General features: G+C 34.7%; 3 protein-coding genes and 1 long non-coding RNA gene across 8 annotated transcripts; 2 read left to right on the top strand and 2 right to left on the bottom strand.

Moving 5' to 3' along the window:
- Nucleotides 1–596: 596 nt before the first annotated feature.
- Nucleotides 597–3,075, top strand: LOC112495495 (exocyst complex component EXO70H1-like). Its single transcript, XM_025099560.2, has one exon. The coding sequence runs from the start codon at nucleotides 783–785 to the stop codon at nucleotides 2,721–2,723; it is 1,941 nt and encodes a 646-aa protein (XP_024955328.1). The 5' UTR covers nucleotides 597–782; the 3' UTR covers nucleotides 2,724–3,075.
- A 1,841-nt stretch (nucleotides 3,076–4,916) lies between these two features.
- On the bottom strand, nucleotides 4,917–9,942 carry LOC102614939 (probable pectate lyase 4). 5 transcript variants are annotated; one of them, XR_003065944.2, is made up of 7 exons: nucleotides 9,465–9,940; nucleotides 8,524–8,875; nucleotides 8,226–8,436; nucleotides 8,046–8,114; nucleotides 6,622–6,857; nucleotides 5,116–5,257; nucleotides 4,917–5,082 (listed from the first exon to the last, which is right to left on the bottom strand). XR_003065944.2 is itself a non-coding variant. In XM_052443494.1 (6 exons), exons 1-6 carry the CDS (start codon nucleotides 9,742–9,744, stop codon nucleotides 5,036–5,038), a joined length of 1,101 nt encoding a protein of 366 aa, XP_052299454.1. In that variant the 5' UTR covers nucleotides 9,745–9,942; the 3' UTR covers nucleotides 4,917–5,035. The 5 variants fall into 5 exon arrangements, 4 of the variants coding, with proteins under 4 accessions (XP_052299454.1, XP_052299453.1, XP_006480722.1 ...); XM_052443494.1 differs by lacking the exon at nucleotides 6,622–6,857 and having other exon boundaries at nucleotides 9,465–9,942; XM_006480659.3 differs by lacking the exon at nucleotides 4,917–5,082 and having other exon boundaries at nucleotides 5,084–5,257.
- Nucleotides 9,943–12,106: 2,164 nt separating this feature from the next.
- On the top strand, nucleotides 12,107–15,598 carry LOC102614349 (ankyrin repeat-containing protein ITN1-like). The gene is made up of 5 exons (XM_025100233.2): nucleotides 12,107–12,299; nucleotides 12,998–13,395; nucleotides 13,535–13,727; nucleotides 14,088–14,497; nucleotides 14,777–15,598. The coding sequence occupies exons 1-5, from the start codon at nucleotides 12,272–12,274 to the stop codon at nucleotides 15,596–15,598; spliced, it is 1,851 nt and encodes a 616-aa protein (XP_024956001.1). The 5' UTR covers nucleotides 12,107–12,271.
- Nucleotides 15,599–16,873: 1,275 nt separating this feature from the next.
- On the bottom strand, nucleotides 16,874–18,025 carry LOC102614638 (uncharacterized). The gene is made up of 2 exons (XR_008055810.1): nucleotides 17,542–18,025; nucleotides 16,874–17,356 (listed from the first exon to the last, which is right to left on the bottom strand). It is a non-coding gene; the product is annotated as an uncharacterized LOC102614638 (long non-coding RNA).
- Nucleotides 18,026–22,008: the final 3,983 nt, after the last annotated feature.

Here is a 22,008-nt window from a genome sequence, read left to right as displayed (position 1 = left end):
TTTGGCTGCCAGATGGCAGCCAAACAACCTTGTTGATCCCCTCTACGATACAGGGACTTTGCATAGCCGTGTCCCAGATAAACTAAAGAAAACACAATTGCCAAGGAGGATCGTAGTAATCATTTTTAAGATAAGACAAAGCCGAAATAGAATCATTCTCCATCCAGAGCAAATCGTTATCAAAAGCAAAATAAATAGCCAATAAAAAGGCAATATATAATTCAGCGATACAGAGAATCTCCAAAACTTTTGTTACACCAAAATATATTAACAATATAATCCGGACGTGGGCCTTTAATAACATGGTGACTTTAAAAAATGTATCCAAGAGAATAGCGTACGTGTTCTTGTTTTACTTTTTTATATTATTATTATTATTGTTATTGTTTTATATTATTTTAATTTGCATATTGTCTCATTGTCAAGAAAAAGAAATAAAGGCTTACGTCGATGACATGTGTACCGCGTAGAAAGACTCGAAAAGTCAAAAAGTCCAACACCACCTTCTTCCTTTCCAAACAAGAAAACAACGGCATCGTTCATCCCCCTCGTTTATAAATATCCCTCACAACCGCCAGGTACCAACGAAACTCTCTTCTCAAATTAAAACGAAACGCAACGAAATCTTCTCTCTTTCCTCTTCTCACTCTTCCTTCACCTCATCACTCACAAAGAAAAGAAATTCCCCTTTTTTATCTCGGGAAACAAACACGACCTTGCTCACCTCAAACACATATTTACGTGTCTCTGCCTCTTGATCAGCTAAATTGCCAAACAAAGGAATGAGGAGTATCTGCTTTAGCCCGAAAACGCCTTCGTTTTCCATCTCTCGTTACACCACCCATTCATCACCTTCAAGATCTCCTCCTTTGTTAACTCTTCCCCGCAGCAGCATCTCAGTATCCCCGGTTGATCAAATCATCGACGCCGCCAGCGGAATGATCACCAAATGGGATCCAGGCTCATCAACATTCGCTAGAGTCACTTCGCTGTTTTACGAGAGCAAAAGAGAGGCCATGCAGTTCTTGAGGTGCGTTGACGATTTACAGAAGACCATGCATCTGCTGGTGTCGGAGAATTCATCCTCTGCGAAATTAATAGAAGCTCAAACCCTAATGCAAGTAGCCATGAAGAGGCTCCAGAAAGAGTTTTACCAAATTCTATCCATGAACCGGGCCCACCTGGATCCAGAGTCACTCTCCACGAGATCATCACGGACGTCTGCGAGATCAAGCTTGTCTGATTACGACGACGAAGGCTCCCCTGATCAGGACGATAATGAAGTTCGCGACGCTGGTGATTCCATCTTTGAAGTCGAAGAGGCGTCTTCAACCGCCATGGCTGATTTGAAATCGATAGCGGATTGCATGATCAATGCCGGCTACACTAAAGAGTGTATAAAAGTATACAAGGTCATACGCAAATCTATAATCGATGAAGGCATTTATCGCCTCGGCGTGGAGCGAGTGACCAGTTCTCAGATCAACAAAATGGACTGGCAAGTTATTGACTTGAAAATCAAGAACTGGCTGGAAGCTGTAAAGATAGCTATGAAAACACTCTTCACCGGAGAAAGAATCCTCTGTGATCACGTCTTCGCTTCTTCGGAATCCATCAGAGAATCTTGCTTCACCGACATCTCCAAAGAAGGCGCCGCCCTTTTGTTCGCTTTCCCCGAACTTGTTATCAAAGTTAAGAAAGCACCGGCGGAGAAAATGTTTCGTGTGCTTGACATGTACACCGCCATAGCTGAGAGCTGGCCGGAGATTGAATCGATCTTCTCTTTCGAATCAACCTCCGCCCTCCGATCAAAAGCTCTCACTTCTCTGATCAAGATTGGAGAATCAGCCCGGCAAATGATTTTAGATTTCGAGACTCACATCCAAAAAGACTCGTCCAAAACGCAAGTGCCAGGTGGCGGAGTTCATCATTTAACAATAGACGTAATGAATTACCTCACTTCCCTCGCCGATTACAGCAACATCCTCGGGGATATTCTTGCCGACTGGGCCCCCCCGGCGAAATCGACGTCATCGCTGCTGGTTTCATACTTCGAAAGTCCCGAAACCACCGCTGACAATGAATCTCCGGAGCCGGCCGTCACCTTACACGTGGCGTGGCTCATCGTCTCTCTCCTCTGCAAACTCGACGCCAAAGCGAAGCATTACAAAGACGCTCACTTGGCTTACCTATTCTTGGCGAACAATCTCCAACACGTGGTTGCAAAAGTCCGCACGTCGAACCTGCAATTCCTCCTCGGCGAGGAATGGATCAACAAGAACGAAGCGAAATTGAAGCAGTTCGTGGCGAGCTACGCGAGGGTGGCGTGGGGCCCGGTTCTTAAATCACTACCGGAGAATCCGACGGCTGTGATTACGCCAGGCCAGGCGAAGGATTATTTCAAGAGTTTTAATTCGAGCTTCGAACACGTGTACAAGCAACAGAGTTGGTGTGTGGTACCGTACGCGAAACTGAGAGAGGAGATTAAGGAGACCATCGCGAGAAAGCTGTTGGCAGCATATGGGAGGTTTTACGAGACGCATAAGGTCACCGTGGGAGAGAGAAACGTGATGTTATTTGTCAGATTTACCCCTGAAGATGTTGATAATTACTTGTCGGACCTGTTCTTCGAAACGAGTGATATTGAGTCTGCAGGAGGCAGGGGTTCGTCCTCGTCTACGTTGTCGTCATTAAATCGCCGGCACTCAAGGTTGACAATTTAGATGCTTCATGCTTTTTTTTTTGTAATTTTTGAATTGCCGAGTTTTATACGATTTTTTGTGTCAAGTATATATACATAGTGCGGGAGAAACTTTAGAGTACATAAGAGGTTTTATATCTATTATATATATTAGATTATGTGTTCATTTATTTTGAAGAACCAACATATAAGTGTAGTTATATTAAATTTAACTACATGTCATATATTTAATTATTAGTTATATTACCTCTAATGTATCATATGGTTTCTTTGAATGCGGATTGTTGTTATTGTTGTGTATACTCGTACATACAAAATCAGATTCACTTTGATTCAGAGAATGAAATGTGTACCTTATAATGACATTTTAACATCCATTCTATGTTCGACGGTTTGAATACTTAACTAACTTATCGGGGGCTCTGCCTGTAATATGATTTAGTATTTGAATAAATTTATTAGATTAATATGAAATAAAATATAAATTTTACATTTCAAATTACAAATTTATTGAGCCGTAATAGCAAATGGATTGATTAGCAATGGATTGATTGTGAAAATGATCCTCAATATAATTTAAGTAAAATGAAAATTAATTTTTATCCAAGCTCACTGTAACTAAATAGGAAAAATCGAATCCTAGCAAGGAGCATTGTCAAAAGTACTGTTATGATATCATTTAGATTGAAATTGTGACAGATTACGCTCCTATTTGGTATTAAGGTATTATATCTTAAAAGTTACAGGTGATGTTAAAAAAATATATATTTATGAAAAAAAATTAATAGTGTATGGTAAATATGATTTTGACATAATAATTAAAAAAATAGTAAAAATGTTATAGACTTTCCATCATACAAATAACATATTAAAGCAATTTAATTTTAAAGCTGCAACAATTAGTGTTTATCAAATATTTTAGTATTTTCAATTATAATTGCCCAACTTCAAAATTAAACAGGGTCTATGTCAATCTTTATTATTAAAGTAGGCCGTCTATGCCACTAATTTGAGTCTTTACGGAGACTTCAATATTTTTCCTCCTACAAAATGAAGACGAAGAGGAATGCCACTTTCGCCTTTTATTAGTGCACGGTGACTTTATGATAGCCGAGCGACATCTTTATGAACAACAACGAGCTCTTGTGTAAGAGAGATTAAATATGTAAGGAAGTTGTGTGTGTGTGTGAGGTTAAGTTAGAAAGTTACAGCTGAGCCTGACCCCAATCACTCATATTTGGATAGGCAATAGTTAAAACAACTGAAACTTTAGCCTTTGCCATTTATAGTTTAAACCAATCAAAGAAGAAGCTTATTGACATGATTACAAAATGGTGTTAGCAGCTTTGCTTTAAGGGGTACGTAACTAAGGTGTCACACTACATGTCATCGAATTTGAAAGGAGCCGTCAATGAAAAGAATCGAAGGTCATCAACTGGACTTGAGATTTTTCCACCCACAACACAAAGGTAACTGAGTCAAATAATAACAGCTGCTCCGGCGGAAGCTCTGATCGTATACTAGTAAAACAGAAGATTCTGATCATGCATTCTTGTTTTTTTCTAGCAAGACAAATTTCATATTCACACATACAACAAGTACATTTGCACAGAAGAATAATCTTACCGGTGGATATATAATCAACTATTGCAATTAATTTCGACCAGAAACCCCCCCGAAAAAAAGCTCAACTTGCATGCTCAGACATTTCCTTTTGGTGGAAATGATTACTATTTCAAGTCCCTTTTTTCCTGCTACAATTCACTATTGTCCCTGCTCCCCAGCTGGAGTGCTGCGAAATTCAATGAAAGTGACAAACTTAAGAGCAATTCTGGAAAAATAAAGCAACTTCTAGTGAGACAATGACTTCACATGGCCTAACTTAACCATCACCATATATACAAAATAATTGTGATACCGACATGTTGGCTGTAAAAAATTAAACCTCCTATTGTGTAATGCAAGTCCAACTAATGAATTAAAAGAAAAGGGGGGGAAAAAAAAGGAAATAACTGTTAACCACTCCCGCATGCTGATGACAATTATGAAGAAAAAGCATTTAGGATAAGGTAGGACCTCAACTTAAAAGTGAAAAATGTGTATCATATTGATGACATATTAAAAGGAACTTTTTATCTGATGCAGGACTTTAAGGAAAATAAATGAAGTCAACATTACAACGTAGGCAGCAGGGGAGAAATATAAGCACACCAAGTGACATAAACGGCGAAGTATTTGACATTTCATTATCATTGTGAAAAATAAAGTGGCAGCAGTATACACACAGCAAATGCTAGGAAATGTAAACAAGCACTTATTCTGTACAGCTACTGGTTAATCTGCTGGGCATTGAACGTCTTGCCATCCCGTGCAGCGCTGGAGTAACTGTTTGAGATTATCTGTACGCTCTGCGACAGTCCAAGTGTAGTAGTGTTCGCTAGGGTGGAACATGTTATGCTCACCAGCCTCAGCCATCAACCCAGCTTTTAATTTCAGTGATGACAAATCGCCTTCAGACCTTATGCAATCAGTTCTCGCCTCCTCCTTGTCTGATGCCTATATGGAAAATAGCAATGATAAAAAAATTAATTCATTATGCAAAAACAAGTCAAAGTCAACTTTACATGGATCATGAGTAAAATTCTACTATTTCCAGCGAAATGAAGAAAATTTATACTGCACACAGAAGAAAATGAACACCAACTTGCCAAGAAATTTTTCATCATTTACAAATATTGCATCAGTATGATGATGAAACCAGGTCATATAAAGACAATCATATCCTATGGTCCTCTACTCAAAATTGGTCACATCCATGCATTTCCTGGAAGAGTCAGTAGTAGGATCGTGAGGCATTTTGGTTGCTTTCATTTTGGCTAAGACCATTCTGTACAAAATTATAAGCTGAACAAAGAACTTGTGGCAGTCAAAAAATTCCATCTAAATGTGGTTCCCTGTTTATTGAGTCAAGCAGTACAAAATATTCGCTGCCTCGATAGGAAGAATCCTGCTTACAAACTTCTGGTGGAACAAACCGGAAGTGAGAGATGCATCTATAAGAGGCCTACTGAAGCTTCTATTCCTTTTCGACTCATAATATTAACAACGCACCCAATGTCACACTAAATTCCTAGCCAAGCCTGATCCGCCATGGTTAATATCTCAGATATCCAAAAGATACTCGGATGTTACTCACACAATCTGTCCAAATCATTAATATAACTAATTCAAACATTCAAAAACAACAAAACACAGAAAGAACTTAAGATGCTGATTTCCGGCTGGAGTGTTGCTATCTCTAGAATTATTGATTCCAAAATTAAATGAAAAAGACCCAAAGATAAGAGCAATTCCAGAAGAAAGAGCATAGAGCAAACTCTAATGAAATAATCACGGCACCACAAGGTTTTCCACGCTATCATGTAGTGCAAGTCTAACTAACAAATTAGGAGAAAGGGAAAAATGGGTGTCATTCCCACAAGTTGATGCTGCTGATAAAATTATTAAAAAGAACATTTATTATGATGTAGGAAGTCAAGGAATCTAGAAGAAAATTACAATTGAAAGCATTTTGAAGTAAAAAGGAAAAAAATGTGTACTACTCCCACAAGGTGTTGCTGACAAAATTATGAAAAGGTACATTTAATATGACGTAGGACCTCCAGGAAAACAGAAAAAGATTACAATTGAAGCAATTTCTAAACACATTAAAGTCAACCGATAAAATGTAGGGAAGAGGGAAGAAGTACAGGCACACCAAGTGACACAAGCATGGAATTATTTGATATTTTATTATCATTACAAAATCTATAGTGGCTGCAACATACACACGCGAATGTACTTTGATGATATCAATTAGGAAATGTAAACATTGATAACATGAATTAGTGAATGTAAACAAGTACTTTTTCTGAGTTTACTGAGCAGCTACTGGTTGATCTGCTGGGCGTTGAATGTCTTGCCATCCTGTACAATGCTGAAGAACCTGTTTGAGATTATCGGTAGGAGCAGCAACAGTCCAAGTGGGGTAGTATTCACTGGGGTGAAACATGCTATGTTCACCAGCCTCAGTCATCAACCCAGCTTGAGTTCCAGTGATGAACAAATCCCCTTCAGACCTTATGCAACCAGATCTTGCCTCCTCCTTGTCTGATGCCTACATGCAAAAAAGCAATGATAAAAAAGAATAATTTCTTATACAAATAACAAGTCAGAGTCAATGGTATATTGATCACAAGTAAAATTGTAGTATTTTCCGGTTAAACGAAGAAAACTTATCCTGCAAACAGAAGGAAAAGAATGCCAAGGGTTTTTTCATCCTTAATCAAACAGTTTATCAGTATGATGACAAAACTTAGTACGAAGGCGATCATATCCTACAGTCCTCTACAAAAATTGGTCACATCCGCGCTTTTCCTGGAAGAATCAGCAGCAGGATCATGAGGTGTTTTGGTTGCTTTCATTAGGCTAACCCCATTGGATGCAAAACTATAACCTGAAAAAAAGAACTTGCTGCAAACAGTCAGAAAGTTCCATCTAAATGGAATTTTGAGGTTGTGCCACTCTACTGTGTTTATCAAGTCAAGCTGCATAAGCATTCGTAGACCCAATGCAATGGACCAGCTCATAAACTTCCAGTGGCATAAAACAGATGAGAGGATATATCTATAATAGGCCTTCTGAGCTCCTGTAACTTTTAAACCATTGATCTGACATGGTTAATATCCCAGATATCCAAATACACTCAAACGTTTCTCACACAATCTATCTAAACCATTGATGTAACTAATTCAAACTTTCAAAAATAAAAGAAACAGAAAGAACTTAGGATGCTGATTTCCTGTAGTGGAGTCTTTCTTTTTTGTGAATGCCAAAAAACTTGTCACAGTCACAGTGGTAATGAATTATGGCAGTTCTTTAATCACAAATCGGAGGGCAACCATGGGCTACATGCTTCTGGAGAAGTAAGCATAATACCAATTCTGTTCAGGTTTAGTCATGGCAGAAAAGCAAGTCCAATTATTCTATGTCCCCCTGTTTTTTCCTTTTTCTAATAGTTTGAGAGTTGACATCGTCCCTCTATCTTAACTTTATCCATTAGTTTGACAGGTATTAACATCCATCAACACCATGGGAATTGATTGCTTTTGGTATTAAATTTACGAATAGGTAATCAGTTCTGGAAACACTTCTCAACATAATTCTTACTACATTTTACTAAAGAAAGTTTCTACATCTGTGAATTGCATCCGTATTTTCACCCCATATACAGCTGAAAACACAAAAATCTAGATGATTGATTCAGAAATGGAATGGAAAAGAAAAAAATTGAAAGAACACTTACCTTCTCTGTAAGATACTTGAATGCCATCTTCTTCTGTCCTGCTTCATATATATTACATTGGGAGTATATCTGATGAAAAAACAAATAAGATATTAGAGAAAATCTAGAAAAGGTTCAAATCTTTCAACCTTCTAAACAGGTTCCAAACAGAACAAGGATTTCAATCGATAGCATTATCACCTGTGAATCAACACTGGCACAAACAGCATAAATTCCCCAATTTCTGGTGTAATTGTTATACAGATGTACTTTAGCATATCTAACACGTGGATGTCGTTGTCGAGTCCCATCAAAAAAACAATGATGAATGGTCACTCGAATACATCTATCAGCAACATGAGAGGGATCTGCTCCAATGAGCATGGTCTTGTCATGTGATGAAAAGTGACACCTACAAAAAAAATGCTTGAAGTTATTAGAACCATGATCTTCATGTACCTATAGAAGGACAGTAATTTTTCAGAATGATTAATCCCACCTAGAAACTGTAATATCTGTGCTTTCTCTGGTGATATCTATCAGCCCATCATCATAATCACGGAGACTACAACGGTCTATCCATATGTGTTTTGACTTAGGTTTTATTTGAATGGCATCAACATCAGGTCCTTTACCACCTTCAAACTCTAGATTGCATATTATAACATGTTCGCATTCCTTCAGCCTCAAACCCTTTCCTGTAAGTTTCACCCTTTGTCCTCGGCCATCTATGGTTTTGTAAGATGAGACACTCAAGTGAGAGCGGAGATGAATGGTGCCTGACACTTCAAAGACAATCCAAAGAGGTTCTTTCATGCGGCATCCTTCTCGAAGTGATCCTGGCCCGTCATCTACAATCCCATATATAAATAAAAAAATAAAATATTATATTAGATAACAAATTAGGAATATCATTACTAACATAGACCACTACACCATCTGTGAAGAAGATCGCAAGTGCCAATGAGCAGCAAAAACATCATCAATCAGTAGTTTAAAAAACGCAAGCTATTGCTCGCCATAACAATATTATAAACTAGCATTAGCAACCAATTATTAAGCACAAGCTATAACCACAGTTACAATAAACATCCAAAAAGCTCACCGATTTACATTAGTGTCAAGTTTCTTTTTCCCAATCTATTCCAAGAATGCCCTTTTGGTTATACCCAACTAAGAACTTCATTGAAGCTCTTTGTTTTTTAGCAGTAAACACAGAATAGGACTTAAAATTTCAACTATTTTCATAAGCCTCTACCCAAATGCCAGAACCATTCTGCCAAACACTTTCAATATCTCCATAAACCAGCGCTGTTATATATATCTCAAAACCACAGAACAAATTCTTAACAAATCACAGAAACACTAGACGAGATTCATAAATTAAGCAAGCGAAATAGGCAATAATAAGGAGACCTCACAAGACATAAGTAAAATTACCAGCTAAAGTGGTGACGTGGTAGAGGGGTCCGTGGAGACCGCCAATGGCGAGGCGACCGAACCCTTCGGCCTGGCCGGCGAGAGCACGTAAGCTGCAATCAACGTGAGCGTAAGGCAATGACATCGTCGAGTTGTTCTGAAATTGTGCTGCAGGTTGATGTTGATGATGATCAGACGGGCCAAATTTAAAGGGCGGAGGGGTAGGAGTAGGCGTTTGGTGTGGGAAGTAACTGTTAGCTTCGTTACGGTGATGATGATGATGCCCGTGTGAGTTTCCCATTGATATTAATGGATGAGAGTTACTGAAACGATAGCTTCGAGCTAAATTTAATCAACGTTCGTTACAGTTGTTTCTCTGTTCCATTTGAAGCGTTCAAAAAACGTCACACACAGACACAGTTACTCAAACATGAACGCTGATAAAGGAATTATTGCCGACACTGTTTTCGTTAGATTTTTTTTTGAATACACTCGTCTGAGGGAAACTGTGGTGGAATTGTGATACTGTACTATAATTATATTCGGTCGTTGAATTTTAATGAATTTCACTAAATATTCATGGGTTAAATATAATTATAACACAATATTACAGTTATACCGTAGCCTAATCCATTTAAATTCCAAATGCACTTATTGTTAACTAAAATCTTAAGGCCCAATCTGTGTGGTCGTTAAAATATTTTAAATTTTAATTTTTCTAATTTTTAAATCAGTGTCATAAAAGAATGCACAAAGCCAACTAGTATAATTCGACAATTAAGATACATCTAAAAGAGTATCCCAAATCCCCTTCTCAATCTCACCAACCAAACGAAACGAAACAGAACAATTGTCAATTTTGATCCATCCTCTATGTTGGGCGACTTATTAGGATAAACAGTTATCTAATCCGAAAAAATTATTATTAGTGACTAGTTCATTTATCACTTTTTTTTTTTTAATACGAGACAACTCAACTACTCAACAATTTCCCGAACCAAAGTTCTACTAGAATTTGGCTCCAATTCTTTCGTGAGAGGTTGAGTCTATCACATTCTGCCACTAGAATTTAGCTCTAGGCCTAGACATCCAAATGGTGGTGCTAGGGATTCAACCTAGTATGACTAGGTTTAAATAGTAATATAATTTTAAAAAATAGTTAACAAATAAAACTATCAAAATAAAATTCATTAAAAAAATTAATTCAATAACCTCATTATCAAAACTACGTAATATATATTTAGAATAATGATATAGACACAAACTCTTGTACAAAGTTATTTTATACAAACTGATGTGACGTTAATTCATTAGTTGAATTAAATATCGTTTGGCCCACATGATTTATTTATATTATTTTATATTTTCATTCAACTAATGAATTAATACCACGTCAGTTTGTACAAGATAAGTTTATACAAGAGTTTGTGGCTGTATCATCACTCATATATTTATACACACACATACAAAACAAGAATATCTTTTAAGTATTAATCTCTCACACGATTTTACAAAATATTTTTTAGAAAATTTATAATTGAAAATGCTTTTCTATAATACCTGTGGCAACTGGTAAAATCAATCTAATGTTTCCAATAGATAAACTAATGAATACAATTTATCTTCCTTATTCTCAGACATTTTTCTTGCTAGCTCACCAATTTGTCAAAACACATCCATAATATAAATATCAAGTTGAATTTCAAGTACCATAAGATTTATTAGAGAAAAATCATTTGGATAAAACTTAGCAAGACGAAGTAGTTTCGGTTTATCAAAAACTACAAAAGAGTCGTTAGGACACAAACATGCCAAACAAAGAAGCAACTCGATCTTCATTAAAATGATTACTTAATTCTTGAAGTTACATGTCCAAAATTTGCATAAAATAATTCAACAAGAAAGCCATGCATATTTGTGATCTTTGACCTTGCATTGTCATCATCCTTGGGCTAGAAACAATCATCCATATTAGGAACATCAAATCAATCTTTCTTTGTAGGTTGAGAGCGTACAAACAAATATTTAATATTTTAGTTATTTTTAAATTTTAACAAGAGCTTTTATGGTAAATCAAATTAAATATGGGACAAATATCAAAATGATTTAAAAATTTGGAAAATCCAAGTGAAGCCCCTGCTAACCCTATCACCACCTCCGTTCATATTCAACTTATTAAAAGACAAGCCCTTTTGGCGAAGTGATTCATCCTATCCTCACCTATCATCTCTTTTATAATCAATGTGGATAACTCAACTACTTAACTTTACATATTATATAAATTCATGGAATGAATGTAGGGGATGAGAATAAGAGTGAAAAAAAATGGCAGTCATCAAAGCATAAGGCTATTTTTAAAACAAAAAGTCAAAAACAAGTGTTGTTACACCTTACAAATATGCATCAAATTTATAACGGGACATTAAGAACATGGGTCTCTTCAGGATTTTAAGGAGATGTTAATAGCACCACTCTATCTTCCCTTAAAAAGTATTATATTGAAAATAATGAGGTAAAATAAAATATTTTTGATACCTCTACTAAATTTGAATAGTATAATAACAAAGTGAAAAATCTAACAATAGCAAAGCAGCCAAAATATTTTAATATCATCCGTACTTGAAATGCCGACGTGGCAAACAACGAATCATACCAAGCTTAACGAGAAAACCACCTTGAAATTTCAAAAGATTAACCCCCCCTCCTGAAATTCGACGTTGGTGGCCTCGTGCAGGTCCCTGTGTCATTAACGGAATTAACAAATTATTTCCCGTCGTCATCAATAATCATCAAGACGCAAATGTAGTAATTGTTTTTCACAATTCATTATGGAGTTAATCGAAGAAGAAGAAGAAGGTAATATTCTCTTTCTTTTATATTTGTTTTTTCCTTTTCTCATTGGAAATTAATTCCCTCATTTAATATTAGATAATTTGGTATTATTATTCAAATTCGATTCGTTGATTTAAATTTTTGTGGCTTGTGATTTCTTTGATACATTAGCAATTTTTCAAAGTATGAGAATTATAGGGAAAAAAAGAAAAAAAAGCTTTTTAATGTTAGATTTATAAATTGTTTAGGTTTTTTTCATATCCTATTCAAATCCCAAATCTTTGTCTAGTAATGTAAAGTTGAAGAATGTTGATATTATTATTGTGGCTTGTGAAGACTGTTGATATTATTATTGAAGAATGTTGATATAATAATTTGATATCATTATTCAAATTCAATTCGTTGATTTATATTATTGTGGCTTGTGATTTCTTTGATACATGAGCAATTTTTCAAAGTATGAGAATTAGGGGGAAAAATGAAAAAAAAAAAGCTTTTTAATGTTAGATTTATGAATTCCCATAAAAAAAAAGTTAGATTTATGAATTGTTTAGGTTTTTTTCATATCATATTCAAATAACAAATCTTTGTCCAGTAATGTAAAGTTGAAGAATGTAAAAATGTAGATTGTTATATTAAATATGGGCATTAGAGTTATGTAAAAGTTGTTAGTTAATGAATTTTGCAAAAAAAAAAAATTATTGTTGATGAATGCAATACAGGACAGAGGGATCTTGAGCGGGGACTAAACCAGCCGGTTGTTCTCAATTTCATGTCACATTCAGCTTCAAATTCTCCAACAACATCAGCACCAAGACCATCTCTCGTGCTATCAAAATCTAGCAAGGCCTTGCTTGGATCGAATTCGAGTAAGTCCCTTAAGGCGTCCAATTCTAGCAAAGCTCTACTAATTTCGAATTCAAATAAGTCCCTGGTGTCCACTTCTGGCAAGCGATTAGAGCCCTCAAAGAAGTACGTGCGGCAGGTTACAGGCCGCCTCAATGACACTGAGTTGCACTTGGCCGCACAACGTGGAGATAATGATGTTATTAAGGATATCTTAGGTGAAATTGATGCCCAAATGATGGGGACGACGAGTAGTGTTGATTTTGATGCTGAGGTGAGTTTATCTTTAGCGTTTTTCAATACCTAAGGCAATGTAATAGTGCATGGATAGTTCTAGACCTGTTTAAAGATGTATGCTTCATATTCAAGAGATAATTTTATCATAATCTTGAGTTAGTTAATACGTGGATTAGGTGGTTGAGATAAGGGCAGCTGTGGTAGAAGAGGTGAACGAGTTAGGAGAGACGGCATTGTTTATTGCAGCCAAGAATGGGCACCTGGATGTGGTGAAGGAATTGTTGCAGTATATGACAAAAGAGGGTGTTTCTTTGAAGAGCAATTCTGGGCTTGACCCTTTGCATATTGCTGCCAGTCAAGGTTATCAAGGTAATGCTTTGATTGAAATTTGAAACAAAATAAAGAATACTCAGAGCATGGATTCTATATATTTGACTTTGACCTTAATATAAGTAGATGCTTGTTCTTTTTAAGCTTTTCATTAGAATATGAAACTTGATCGTTGTACCCTTTATGAATCTATACAAATCCATTGTTTGATTAATTATGTTAGAGAGGAGACAGATTTATATTTACAGAGAAAACATTTTAAAGTGGAATATTCTCAAAGGGTGCTTTTTTTTTTTTGTAAATACTTAAATGCTACATGGTTGTTTGCATTTATGTCCTAAAGCAAAAAGTATATACTTTTACCCTAGACATTTTCTTTCAATTAAAACCTTTATGCAGACATCGTCCAGGTGCTATTAGACCATTATCCAGAGCTTACAAAAACATTAGGCCAATCAAACGCAACCCCACTTATAACTGCAGCTACAAAAGGACACGTTGATGTACTTCATGTTTTACTTTCTAAAGATCCTCACTTGCTAAAGATACCTAGATCCAATGGGAAAAATGCGTTGCATTTAGCTGCTAGGCAGGGGCATGTTGATGTTGTAAAACATATACTTAAAAAGGACACACAACTGGCAAGACATACCGATAAGAAAGGACAGACTGCATTACATATGGCTGTAAAAGGAATAAGCTCTGAAGTGGTGAGGTTGCTTCTTGGGGCAGATTCAGCAATTGCAATGCTCCCCGACAAGTTTGGTAATACAGCATTACATGTAGCCACCAGAAAGAAGCGAATAGAGGTATTGATTTTTGCAGTTGTGCTATCATTGCCAATATATGTTTGGTTATGTTATCTTTATCTCTCTCAAAAGTTTCATTTTTTAAGTTATAATATGGACAAAGCCATCAATATTTTGTATCAAATGTTAATAGAACATAGGCAATTTATTAAACGTAGTTACTATATTCTCATATGAATTGTTTTTCCTATTTTCTCAGAAAATGCAAGTGCTCTGGACCTTATTTAAACCTTAGTACAGGGAAGTTACAATGTGGAATCTTTATTTTCTTTGCTACAGATAGTGAACGAATTGCTAGCCCTTTCAGACATTGATGTCAACATATTAACAAAGGACCGTAAAACAGCCCTTGACATAGCTGAAGGTCTCCCATTCTCCGAAGAAACTGCCGAGTTAAAAGAGTGTTTGGAACGCAATGGTGCAGTTAGAGCAAGAGAACTTAATCAACCACGTGATGAGCTTCGGAGAACTGTGAAGGAAATCAAGCAACATGTCCATACACAGCTCGAACAAACCCGAAAAACCAACAAAAACGTGCAGGACATTGCAAAACATCTTCGTAAGCTCCACAAATTTGGACTCTATAATGCAACTAATTCAGTCACAGTGGTTGCTGTGCTTTTCGCAACAGTTGCATTCGCATCTATTTTCACACTTCCTGGTGGCGACCGTGATGATGGATCATCCGTGGTGGCAAGCACAATCCCATTTAAGATCTTCTATGTTGCCAATGCCTTTGCTTTATTCTTCTCATTGGCTGTTGTGTTGGTACAAATCACAATTGTGAGGGGAGAGCTAAAATCAGAGAGACGGGTTACTAAAGTGATAAATAAGCTCATGTGGCTGGCATCTATATGCACTTCTGTGGCATTTACTTCTTCATCATATATAGTTGTTGGTAGGCACAACAGATGGGCTGCAATTTTCATTACAGCTGTAGGAGGAGTAACAATGGTGGGAATTCTTAGTTTTTTGACCTATTACGCAGTGATTTCAAAACAAAGAAGGGCAGAGAGGAAGAGAGAAAAGTTAAAAAGGAAAGGAAGGGAAAGCACTCTTTCTGGAGATGATTCAGATTTCTACAACTTTTATGTCATTTAAGTAATGCCTTTAGTGCTATTAAATACGAAGAAGAGAGTTAATATGGAAAATGAGCAGCATGTATTATTAACTAGAGGTTCCTGAGTTATAAATATAAAAGGGATTAAGTCAAAGTGGTGCAATTCAGGATTGTTTTAGGCCATTTGAGGATGAAGTTTTGATGTTAAACAAAACATAGGCATTGATCCTGATCTTTTTTAGGGCACAAAGCATAGGGATTGATCCTGATCAGATTTTTAGGCACATATGGGAAATCTAACATGGATATCGTATGTTTAAAAACAAAATAAGCTTTTGTAATCAATTTTGTTCTCATCACAAGAGATGTATGCTATCAACAATTATGGTATAACTTCTAATCAATTTGTTTATCAGTAACCGGAGCTTCAAATGTAAAGTTTCTTCACTTGATTACTTGAGTTGCAAGTTGCATTGGTTTGAGAGATTGACTATTTTAGTTATTTTCAATGGAAGTCCCTAGTCTTCGATTTTCCTCCCAACTTTTCCATTTTTACTCTAGAGAGACAAATCTTTATCGAACCAATATTTGCCCAATGGATGCAATCTAGTCATGATAAAACTTCATATGAATTCAATGTACTTTCCTCTTCAACAAAATACCTGATCCCTAAATAATGATATATTTCTCCCTGCATGATCGGTGGAGTGTACCATAAGTGTTAAGAAAAAAAAATCAATTTATGTTAAAAAGACAAAAAAAAAGTGTCAAAATGCTTATAAGCACAATGTGTGACGCGACTAGAGAGATTATATGCTATCAATAGAAGCAACAAATAAGAAGCCTACAACATTATTCAGTGTAGCGCCAATGTGAAAATGGCAAGAATCAAAATGTTGTCCCTAAATGTTAATCTGAAGTGTTTGGCATGGTGATACGTCAGGTTGAAACCTACCGGCCTTCAGCCTTGACCTAAACTCCTACTTCAATCAACGGCCCCATTCATCAATAAAGGCACAGCTCATTAATTGACTTCATCCTCTAGCACCATTAATTACTTTGACATCTTCCAACATCTCACTTTTTTTTAAACCTTTTTCCCTAAATAACACCTCATTTTAAAAAAAAATTAAAAAAAAATGAATGAAAATGAGAGGATTTACTCAACATTAGTTACTCATGATATATTTATCAATTAATAATTGGAATAGGACAAAATGAGAATGAACTTGAATTAGGTGAGAAATGAGAACTAAAATAAATTATTGTATTTTTTTGTTTAAAAAGAAAATATGTCTTTCATTAACGATGAAAACTAGTCCAACTATAAAATGTCATAGAGACATAAACACACGATCACTAAGCTTAAATATAATAAATAGGATAAGACCTATAATTTAAGCCTAAGATCGAACAATTCCTAAAAGCAAATATAATTACAAACCTAAAGAAAAAAAGAATTTCATCTATTAAACCTACTTACAATGAAAAGAAATTTTACGAACTGTTGCCAACCTCAACTAATGGAGATCCTTTTCTAATCAGAGAAGGAAAATAATACTACAAAATTAACATAGAGTGCCATAACATAATACTAACTACTAACTACAAGCACACCAAAAATCACAAAAACTCAACAACATAATCAAACTATCTCTCTCAATGAGCCCTCAACCCAAGCCATCAGTAACTTGCACCAAGTCATCAGAATATAAATGCACAACTATTAGAGCTCTTTATCAACTCCAATACAGGCATATCCTTCCGATTTGAACATTGACACAATTTTGAACCGAACTCTAAGTTGACATCATCAACGACTATACAAGATATCAAGAGGAGCAGATAGACAACACCCAACAGTCAATAATAAAACCAACCACCATAAAAAAAATAAAAATAAAAACTAAAAAATTGAAACATTAAATAAGCAAGACTGAAAAAAAAATAAAAACAAAAGAAAAAAGCCAAATAAAAAACACACCAGCCGGAGAGGGTATTTTTGTTTATGGCTCTCAGGTGTTGGGTCGGTGGTTTGGTGACTAAAGGCTGGTGGCGGCTGGAGCGGTGGTGACGGCAGTGAGCTCCAGTGGCAGTGACCTTAGCTTTTTGACCTGAAGTCGCCGTCGTGAATAACGGGATTGAGTTAATGATCGATAACTACAGGTCAAAGCTTAAAATGATGGATCTAGATCTAGAGGATTCGATAAAGTAGCTTGCGCGACTAATGATGAGTGAACAAGAGATTGATGCAGTAACAACAACAACTAACAAGGGAAATCAGACGTTGAAAGAGATACGTAGGAATGACATAAATTCCGACGAGACAGGTACTCTCAAGTATTTTTCTCATTCGGATAAAGAGTACGGGATAATTTTATACTAAATTTCTTAATCGATGAAGGGACAAAAATAATTTATTACTCAATTTTTTATTTGAGAAAGGGATGTAGATAAGGTAGAATCTCTAAAACCTCTCCACTTTTTTATTTTAATTTTAATTTTATATTTTAAAATTATAAGTAAATAAATAAAAAAATTGAATTATAAAATATTAAATATTGGTATAAATAATAAATATTAAAATATTTATATTATTAAATTTTTAGACTTAATTAACTAATTGTAGTCTTAAATTTTTATTTAGGATATTGAAAAGGCTGGATAGATTCTGTTGGCCCCAAAATTTTGTCTTAATTATAATATTCATTAAACATTTTAAAACTTAAATTTAATAAAACAACGGCTAATGCATAGTCATAAACGTAATAGTTAATACCTAATTTTTATTTTTCACTAGCCGTCTTGAAGCTCCACTACAGCCATAGCCATTCATGATCATCACCCACATCATGCCACATCCATTCTTATGACACCATTTATATGCACCACATCGCCATCGTTCCATAGCCATTCACGATCATCACCCACTAGTAATTCTAAATTCTCTCAAGTTATTAATTTTTTTCATATTGATTTCTCTCATTGTCACAACTCACAATTAAATCAAGATTTTGTCATTTTGTTTAGTTGAAGTGGTGGCCTATAGTTGAAGACAGCTCTGATACTTTAGTTGATTTTATAAAATTCTTGTGCAAAAATCTTTCTTAAGTGAAAATTTCAATTGGTATTATATTGAATTTATTTAATTTTGTACATTTTTAGGCTAATGGAAGCAAACAAGTTAAGTGCTACACCATAATTAGTGCATGTAGTCTATGTGGATGATGATGGTCAAACATGAAATGCCATTCCAGATGGGACATCAAAAAGGGGAAGAACATGAAAGCTAAGATCTATTGTCTGGAATCATTTTGAGAAAAAAATAGTTAATGGAGAACAAAAGGTAGTATGTAACTATTGCAATTCCAAGTTAGTAGAAGGTAAAATGATGGAACAAAGCATTTGCATGTCCATATGAAATCTTGTTTCATGAAAAAGCAAAAAGTTATCAGTCACTACATAGCAAAGTTGAATATTGTTAAGGATGATAAAGGGCATTTAAAGGAAGAAACTTTTGTTTTTTATCAAGATGTCACAAGGAAAACAGTTGCACATGCAATTGTCAAGCATGAGTATATGTTAAGTATTGTTGATCATGAGGGATTTAGTGAGATTATCCCCACTTCACTCAATGCAAAAGCATTTGTCCTGAAATACAATTAAAAAGTAGATATTAGATTTGTACGAGAATGAAAAGGCTAAAAATTTGAATGCCTTGGCAAGTAATCAAAGTGGGTTCGACATTACAACAAATATGTGGACTCCAGATACCCAAACAAAAGGGTACATGGCAGTTACTACACTTCATTGATGACTATTGGACGTTACGAAATCTAGTTTTGAGGTAAGGTTTTCATTTTTTTTTTGTATTTAACTTAATTTTTTCTTAAATGTTAATTAAAACAAAATTTGACAAAATATATATATTTTTTTCTTTTCTTCTTGTAGGTTTCAGCCTGTAAAAGGTTCACATACTGGCCTAAAGTTTTGTGACACATTATTGAATTACATGATGAATTTCAATCTTGAACATAAAGTATTTTATGGGACTATGGACAATTGCTTTGCCAATGACCGCATAATGGAATATCTTTTGATTAAGCTTAATAAAGATAATCTCATCTTGTGTGGACAATTATTTCACATTCGTTGTTGTGCCCATCTATTAAATTTGATTGTCAAAGAAGGGATGAGAGTGATTATTGATGGAATTGCAAAAATTTGTTAGAGTGTTGTTTTCTGGACTGGATCATGAAAAAGAAATCAGAAGTTTGAAGAATTTGCTAGTTGTTCAAATGTTAAATATGATAATGATGGGCATATTTTATATACATATTTTACTCTTAATTATATAATTGCTAGTTATGTTTATTTGTTATTTTTAATTAATTGAATTATTTTATTGAATAGAGAATTAATTGGAGATTATGGATAAAAAGGCATAAGGAAACTCAAATTAGGAAGGGAGATTAAATTGAGAATTAATTGAAGGATAAGGAATTAAAAGAATTAATTTATTGAGATTTAATTCAAGAAGAGAATAGATGCATCACATGAGAAGCAATTGTCATTATTGTCAGCATGTGCATGGCATTCAAAAAAGGAATCCTAATGCAATTCTAAGTGGTGGGCACATGTGAGAGCAGAACAAATTAAAGGCCAACCCTTTCGGCTTTAGAATTGAAAAGGTGGGGCCCTTTTTGAAGCCTATATAAGCAAGTTTTTGGCTTTCGGACGAAGGAGGAGGGGCTGCCACCAAACGCAAAAGGAAGCAAAAGGAGACCTGATTCGAGACAGAAGACAGGAGCGGCAGTAGTTGTTTAGTTTCCATGACTGGTGTTATTTATTTTGTTGCTCCCAATTCAAGTATGTCTAGCTAATTTTCTTACACTGAGGTTAATGATGAAATACTATTCAGTAAAATAATTATTTTGTAATTAATTCCCTATACATGTTCTTTGATAATTATGGTTCTTATTTCACATGATTTGTTGGATGTTATTAAATTCTTTTCACTAATTCTGTCATGCATTATTGATTGTTAGGATTAATATTCGATTAAATCTATATTTGAGTCTATAAAGTTTATATATGATTATCTTTGATTCTATCTTTCATTAAATTGTTTACATAGAGTGTTTAGAAAAACTTTGACTGTTTGTTATTCAATATGTTTACATAAGATGCTTAGATGTCATACTATTAAGCAGAAAAAAGAACCTACATAAGATTAATTTTAATTGGGCTTAATTGTTATATCTATGAGGTGACATAAATTGATTTCGAGTTGTCACTCTAAAATTGGGGATTAATTAATATTTAGATAATTATTAGTTGAATAGTGATGGATTCGGAAACCTTGGTAATTTTTGTCTTATTGAATTCTCCTTTACTTTAATTGTTTTATTAGTTTAATTAGTTTTATTAGTTTAATTAGTTTAATTTCTCTTAAAAATTCAATTGCTCAATTAGGTTAGGATTAATATTAATTTTAGATTTTAATTATACTTTTCAATTTATAACAATCTCTATGGGTTCAACCTCATTACCATTATTCTATCTCTAGATTCGTGCGCTTGCGAGTATATTAAAATTTTTCACAACAAGTTTTTGGTGCCGTTGCCGGGCATTGTGCCAAAAAGTCAGTTTAATCTAGATTGATTTGATTCTTCCACTAGTTATAATTTAGGTTGTCTTTTATTTTATATAAATATATATACATTTATTTATTTATTTGTCTTTAAATTCATTGTTTGGTTGTTTAATTTATTTTATTTTAAATTCCATTTATTTTAATTGTTTTTTATTTTTCTTTCTTTGTCAAGTTAGTTTATGAGTATTTGGGAACACGATTCAACAAATCGTTTGGTCAAAAAAGAGTCTAAAATTGAGAGTAGTCAGGCTAGTTCCTCTGAAGTGATGGATGACCCAAATAGAATATTGTCAGTACTACCACTAGTGCAAGCAAAGAAAACCCTTAGAGAATATTTTTCACCACTTGCAGCCAACACTACTAGAAAAATGGTCTTTACTGATACTTAACTTGTGACACTTTATTAAAAAGTATCAGTATTTACATACATATGGACCATTTTCCGTGTTTAACATATAAGTATCACAAATTACTGATACCATAGTGTTTGCAAGTCAGACATAAGAGATTCCTGACACTAAACTATCAGTAAAAAAATCAAAATAATTCTAATCTTATTCCAAATAGAACTCGAACCCAAGACTTATGGAAGTCAAGCTTTTTAAGTTAAAAGGAAAAGAAAAAAACCATAATATAATACACAAAAAAATGTATATATATAAAAAAAACCCTAATTCCGTAAATTCCTAAATCTAATCTAGGTCAATTTCATCTTCTAAACTCTCTTTCTCTTTGAGTCTCAGCAGCCGCGGTCTCTCTCTCAGCATCACAATCATGGAAACAATTACATAGCCA

This window comes from Citrus sinensis, chromosome 6 (assembly GCF_022201045.2).
Source record: "Citrus sinensis cultivar Valencia sweet orange chromosome 6, DVS_A1.0, whole genome shotgun sequence".
Taxonomy (NCBI): domain Eukaryota; kingdom Viridiplantae; phylum Streptophyta; class Magnoliopsida; order Sapindales; family Rutaceae; genus Citrus; species Citrus sinensis.
This window is presented reverse-complemented; position numbering and strand designations above follow the sequence as displayed.

Bases quoted from the DNA above. Each gene is read 5' to 3' on its own strand.
- LOC112495495 (XM_025099560.2), top strand. From the start codon at position 783: ATGAGGAGTATCTGCTTTAGCCCGAAAACGCCTTCGTTTTCCATCTCT.
- LOC102614349 (XM_025100233.2), top strand. From the start codon at position 12,272: ATGGAGTTAATCGAAGAAGAAGAAGAAG. The intron at 12,300-12,997 runs GTAATATTCTCT...AATGCAATACAG, and splicing joins AATCGAAGAAGAAGAAGAAG to GACAGAGGGATCTTGAGCGG. The intron at 13,396-13,534 runs GTGAGTTTATCT...TACGTGGATTAG, and splicing joins GTGTTGATTTTGATGCTGAG to GTGGTTGAGATAAGGGCAGC.
- LOC102614939 (XM_006480659.3), bottom strand. From the start codon at position 9,744: ATGGGAAACTCACACGGGCATCATCATCATCACCGTAACGAAGCTAAC. The intron at 8,115-8,225 runs GTGATAATGCTA...TTTTTTCATCAG, and splicing joins GTGCCAGTGTTGATTCACAG to ATATACTCCCAATGTAATAT. The intron at 6,858-8,045 runs GTAAGTGTTCTT...TTTTGCATGTAG, and splicing joins TCAAGTATCTTACAGAGAAG to GCATCAGACAAGGAGGAGGC.